Source organism: Hypomesus nipponensis, chromosome 12 (assembly GCF_054491055.1).
Source record: "Hypomesus nipponensis isolate SF chromosome 12, ASM5449105v1, whole genome shotgun sequence".
In the NCBI taxonomy this organism is placed as follows: domain Eukaryota; kingdom Metazoa; phylum Chordata; class Actinopteri; order Osmeriformes; family Osmeridae; genus Hypomesus; species Hypomesus nipponensis.
The window spans coordinates 11,482,142-11,488,141 of record NC_140372.1 but is presented as its reverse complement, the minus strand read 5'-3'; the positions used below and the strand labels follow the sequence as shown (position 1 = coordinate 11,488,141).

At 47.0% G+C, this 6,000-nt stretch overlaps 1 protein-coding gene across 1 annotated transcript; it reads left to right on the top strand.

Annotated features, from left to right (window-relative positions):
- The first annotated feature begins 2,984 nt into the window (after positions 1-2,984).
- Positions 2,985-5,503, top strand: LOC146261094 (zona pellucida sperm-binding protein 3-like). Its single transcript, XM_084667906.1, has 9 exons — positions 2,985-3,413; positions 3,506-3,624; positions 3,741-3,844; positions 4,008-4,185; positions 4,268-4,385; positions 4,495-4,586; positions 4,690-4,787; positions 4,866-4,994; positions 5,265-5,503. The coding sequence occupies exons 1-9, from the start codon at positions 3,051-3,053 to the stop codon at positions 5,405-5,407; spliced, it is 1,344 nt and encodes a 447-aa protein (XP_084524032.1). The 5' UTR covers positions 2,985-3,050; the 3' UTR covers positions 5,408-5,503.
- Positions 5,504-6,000: the final 497 nt, after the last annotated feature.

Genomic DNA, 6,000 nt, shown 5'->3' with positions numbered 1-6,000 from the left:
GGGTTGGCTTGCAATACATCACTGACAAATTGTTTATCAAACAAGAGGGCTTTGCTTTGCTGTAGAAATGACATAGATTCAGTAGGCAGCACAGAGTGAAAACCTCAACTGATGTGTGTGTGTGTGTGTGTGTGTGTGTGTGCGCGTGTGTGTGTGTGTTTGTGTGTGTGTGTGTGTGAGAGTGATAGACCGTGCGTGGGTTGCTTGTGTGTGGTGGGTATTCATATTACAATTATGTATATGTTCATTTTAAACGTGGGGATTTCAGGTTATGGCTGGGATAACGAGTTTTTCCTTGACCAGATGTCTCTGTTGATGATCTGGGAGGGCAGGGGCATGGGAGGAAACACAGGTCAAGCCCTGGTTCACTGCCCATGCTATTGTGTCCTCCGTGGGTCAGTGACACCTGCCAATCATCACACAGGAAAGACCTTTACAACACGACCCCAGGATTCTTCTCCCTGTAACCTGTGTGCCCTGTTCTGCACAAAAACCTTTTACCAGAAATGCCACAGAGTCAAAACAAAGACGGGGTGAAACGGATTGTGTCTACCCCACTCGCAGGTGTGAAAAAAAAAACACCCATTGGAATTCTGGGTAATGTTCATTACCCTGTTGTGTCATGATGGCTTTTGGGAAATGTTACATCAGATGTGATTTCAATGCAAAGGAAAGAAAATGCGTGTGTATGTGTATGAGTGAAAGAGAGAGAGAGTTCTGGAGTGTACTGCTGTGTGTGTGTGTGTGTGTGTGTGGTCTAGACTGGTGTGTGGTGATGTGGGGTGATGCATGTCTTTAATAACAGGACGTCAGCGAGGTGTGGAACAGCCCAGCCCGGCTCGTTCTTCTCTGCTAACCGGCAGGGAGTGGAGGTGGATGGAGCGTGTTGGTATTAAACCCCTGGGTCTCCCCTTGGGACCACCAGCACCAGGGGTTTCGTCTGTTAGCCCGCGCCTCTAGAGAGACGTATCCTGTCGACTCATTTCTTTCTGTTGATCCTCATGTATTTCTCTATCTCCTCTCCACCTCACGACTCCACCTCTCTCCTTCACTTGATTCAGCCCTTTGGACTTTACATTACTTGCTTAAATGTTAATATAACTATTGTTTTAGCCAATACAAACCTTACACAGTGAGATCATAGCACAGCTCTCGCTTCCATGTTGACGATTGTAACAGATGTCAACCCTGCATTGAAAATGACTGGGCAGTCATGGCACAGTAAAAACCATGTCCCAGTCTTCTCCTTGCCCCACTGCCAATGATGCTGAATGATGAACATCTGCAAACTCGATGATCTTGAACGCTCACACCCCAACAGCAGGCTAACAACGATCTGCCTCCTCTGCACATGCATAATGTACCTCTATAACCATTACCCACATGTTACACAGGACCGGCGGCCAAATGGCCTTGTTTCAGACTGTGTACTGTCAGCAAATGGGTCCTCTGTTTCAATGTGACACCAAAAGCATCTGTGGTCAGGTCTGGCTGGCTTCTTGGGATGGTCTCCTGACCATAGGATGGTTTAACGTTCTATGTCAAAAATGTGTGTGTGTGTATATGTGTGTGTGTATATGTGTGTTTAATGGTCACAGCTTCCCTACCTGCGCTCTCCTCCAGATGGCCTGCTGTTGTAGATGCAGGAGATGAGAGAGGAACAGGAGGAGCCGGGCTGGGAGAGGATGGCCAGCCCATTTACAGGCTCCCTGGGGCGGTGTGTGTGTGTGCAAGTGTGTGTTTGTGTGTCTGGAGGGGAGGGGGGGGGGGGTGCCTCCCCGGGGGCTAAATTAGGGCCCCTAACTGAGTTAGATGAAGACACAGAGCCAGGATGCTGACTGGCTGGCTAGACTGATCACACACCAGCCTTTTCTCTCCTCTATCCCTTTTGTTTGGCTGCAGATCAGCAGCAGATAAGACCAGAGTTCCTGACAATGGAGAGGTCTTGAGGGAGAGATGGGGGTGGGAGGGAACCAATTCTTTCCGGAATTTCAGATGAAACGATATAAAATGTAGCACATGGTATGTTGTGTGTCGTCGGAAGTGGAGTCAGATTTTGTCCTTCCAGGTATTCTGAATAAGATGGCTTTAAAGCCTTGTCATCTTGTTTCCAGCCCTAATCCTACGAACTGATTTTCATTGATATCTACGTCCAGGTTGTAAGTGATAGTCACTTATGATCCTCATTGCCAAGACTGTTTGAGCATTGAGTCCAGAGATCTGTAGATATCACTGAGGACAAGGGGGCATTTTGAGAGTGGAATCCACCCATGAAGAACAGGGGCCCAGTTCCTGTTGTTGTGGTTTGGTTTCCCTGGGTCACAGGTGTGACTGGCAGAACTGCTGACAACTCAGGGGTCCCAGATCCTGTTCACTGTCACTCACACACACACTCACACACACATTCACTGCTGACATTTCCAATGTCACACTGGGAACAATCAAACATCACGTCAATGAGCTTTTTCTAAACTTCACACTGCTCCAACCATAATGAGTGTTTCAATAATCCAAGCCATTTTAGACCTTCAGTGTAGAAGTGTGATTTTTAACACCCCAGGGGAACACCGGCTTTTCGTCACAAGAACAAGAAATGGCACTTACTGTCAAGCAAAGCTTTTTAATTTATTTCAGGGGGCAACTTTTATTTTCTTTATGACAGTTTGAGCTGCAGCAGACTATTTATTCATTGGGTGAAAACAACCTCACCATTTGGAATGTTTTACATTTTGTTTTTATTTATTTTTAATTTCCCCCTTTACTCAGGCTTCGTTCACTTCCAACCAAATCTTGTGAATTAAATATCTTTGTTTGCTACCAATCCCTTCCTACATTTTGCATGCACTTTGAGTTGTAATTACCTGAATCTGACCAGGTGAAAGACAAGGAAGGTGGAAGGGCTAATTAAACTAATCCTCCGCAGGTGTTCAACTGCAGGGCTCATAAATCAATCAGTCACTCATAAATAGCAGCTTTCAAGTGCTAAGGGTTTTCTATCCAAAATCAAAACTGAAGTGTTTCTGAGAACGCGAAAGACACGTGTTGAGGAGATGTGGATTAAAGTTTACCTTGTTGAGCTGGTTTTGTTCCTCTCCCACATACGTGTGGGATCAAACTATGATAGAAAGCAGCAAGCTTTTGAGTCACACTGGGCCACAACAGCTCCTGTCAAACTCCACATGCCACCAACGGCAGAAGAGCTGGAGCCGGGGCCGGTGCCAGCCAACAGCGTTCAAGTGGAGTGTGGGGAAGCCCTGGTGCGGGTGGTGGCCCAGCAGGACTTCCTGGGGACCGGTCAGCTGATCAACCCCGCTGACCTGACCCTGGGGGGCTGCCCTTTGAAAGCCTTTGACCAGGAGAAGAAGATGCTGCTCTTTGAGGCGGAGCTGCAAGGATGCGACAGCTTGCTGATGGTGTGAAGATGGCTTGTTGTGAGGATGTGGGGGTTGAACATGTTTGTGGTCGAGGAAGAGAGGAGACTGAATGTATGTTGTTGTTCCCTCAGGCCTTTGAGGATGTTCTGGTTTACACCTTCAAACTGGCCTACGCTCCAACTCCCATCAAAGATACCTCCATTGTTAGGGGGAACAGCGCCGAGGTCAGCATTCAATGCTATTATCAAAGGTGAGAAGGTTCTGACTCACGTGAACCTGTAACTTGCGATTTGTGACGTCAATACTAACTGCTCGGGTATGAAAACGTTCTCATCTAAAACACAGGCTACTTGTCTTCCAATCCAGGCATATCAATGTGAGCAGCAAAGGCCTGGATCCCACCTGGATCCCCTTTGTTGCCTCCACAGTAGTGGAGCAACAGCTGCTTTTCTCACTCCACCTCATGACTGGTAAGTCCAGACTCAGGACACAGAAGTTTCTGGAGACACCGAAACCTTTACTTTACCCAGCTACAAACAAGGTTGAACAGAAACTGGTAAACTTGTGTCAAACTTTACTTCAGTTGAATTGTTTGCCTAAAATTGAGTCTTTAACGTCTTTTTTTTTTTTTAGATGACTGGCAAGCTAGGAGGTCATCAGGTCGTTACTTTCTGGGTGATTTTATCAACATAGAGGCGTCCGTTCATCGGTACAATCACGCCCCCCTCAGGATAATCATAGACCGCTGTGTGGCCACACTGTCCCTGGATGTGAACTCTGAACCCAGATACTCCTTCATTCAGAACCATGGGTGAGCTTGTGTAGTACAGGAGAACAGTACCCGCCAACCTGCATGTTGACTATCAAACAGCTCCTTTGATTCTTGCCTCCAGGTGTCTAATGGACGGTGATATGGCAAGCTCCAAGTCCCACTTTTTACAGACTACCAGCCCTGAAAGACTCCAGCTGGCGCTTGAAGCCTTTAAGTTCCACCTGGATGACAGGAGTTCAGTGAGTAGAATGAGCCGGAACAACTCTGCTTCAACCATTGTACTGTGGACTGGTGCTCAAGGCTTATCCCAACTCCCAACGCATTTTTTTATTGTCCCATTTTTCCCAGATCTATATCACCTGTCACCTGAAGGCAAGATCCGCCTTCATCCCCAACGACTCTGAAAACAAGGCCTGCTCCTTTGACTCGCGTGCTGTCAGGTTTGTCCGGAAGCATGGGAGGTCGTTTCTGAACGTCAACCAATGCGTGAGCCTTCCCAGAGGTTCGCTGAGCTAACGACGATTGCCTCTGCCCTGCGCGCAGATGGAGACCTTCAGAGGGCTCGTCCGATGTGTGTGACTGCTGTGAGAAGACCTGTGCTCGCCAGACGAGGAAGGGGAGGAGTCTGACCTCAGACACGGGTAGGGAACAGATGGATGAGGAAAGCAGTTGGAGTCCATGGTCCGGAAGTATGGTTATCATGCCTTTTTTTCCTCCAGAGAATCTTTGGGAAAGGGATGAAGTCCTGGGACCCATCTTGATCCAGAGAAGGGTCCAGGAGGAGGGTCTTCCAGATTTTCCTGCTGAGCAGGCAGAGTTGCAGGTAGTGGAGGACCAAGCCTCAGAAGGTGAGACCTTCTCCACTCTGCCTTCATAACTGTGCTCAACACCATGACTGCATTCATGTAGGTTTGCTGACTTGATGCATGGATGACAACAATTCTTCTGCTGCAATTGGAAATGCCGCCTTAATTTGTAAAACATTTTTGTTGTATTTTGCTGAAGGCATAAGCAAGGAAACGTATATCAATAACGCATACTTTTAAAAATGCATGAAAGGAATGCATTTCCAAATGTTCTTATCGGTCACTACCCTTTGCAACACCCCTCCAATCTAGGAATGTCCTTGCTGCTTGTGGTCCTGGCTGGAGTGTGCACTACTGTTGTCTGGCTGGCTGTAATAGGAACAGTGTTGTACCTGAGACTGAGACACAATATACCTTCCTCTGAATGTTCAAAAGAGGAACCAATTCCTGCATGAGCTCCCATTTGTATCCAGCATACACGGGCTACCTTGTGCCATACGCAAAATTTCCATTCCCGTTCTTTTGAATAAAGAATTCCATTTAAGGTTGAATGAGAATCTTGATTTATTGTGCAAGGGTCCATAGGTGTACAGTATGGTAACAGTTGATGCTGTAAGCATAGTCCATTTTGTCTAGACATGCCAAGCCTCTGATCTTCTTGGGTGGGGCTTCAGTGACATGAACCTGCACAAGCCCTAGAAGACTAAAATATGTAATTAAAAAGGCCATGAGGACAGTTGCGGATGTGTTTATTACAGTAATATGTGAGGCTGGTTTAATAGGATGTCATTTCCTATGTGCGGGTCATTGCGGCTTGGTATTTCAGTTCTGGTAGACCTGGCCATATTAGAACCGCCATGGGCTAATAACCTTCATGGTTAATGGAGCACCATCAAAACACATGAAGACTGAGGCCTCCCAGTCCTCCCTGAGAGGGCCATGCGCAGGTTAGATCTCTGAAACACAGTATGTGTGAAACAGCTTGGGGCGCTGTTGGTTTTCAGTAAATGAGGAAGAACAGTAGATTGCTTATGAATATACTGAATCA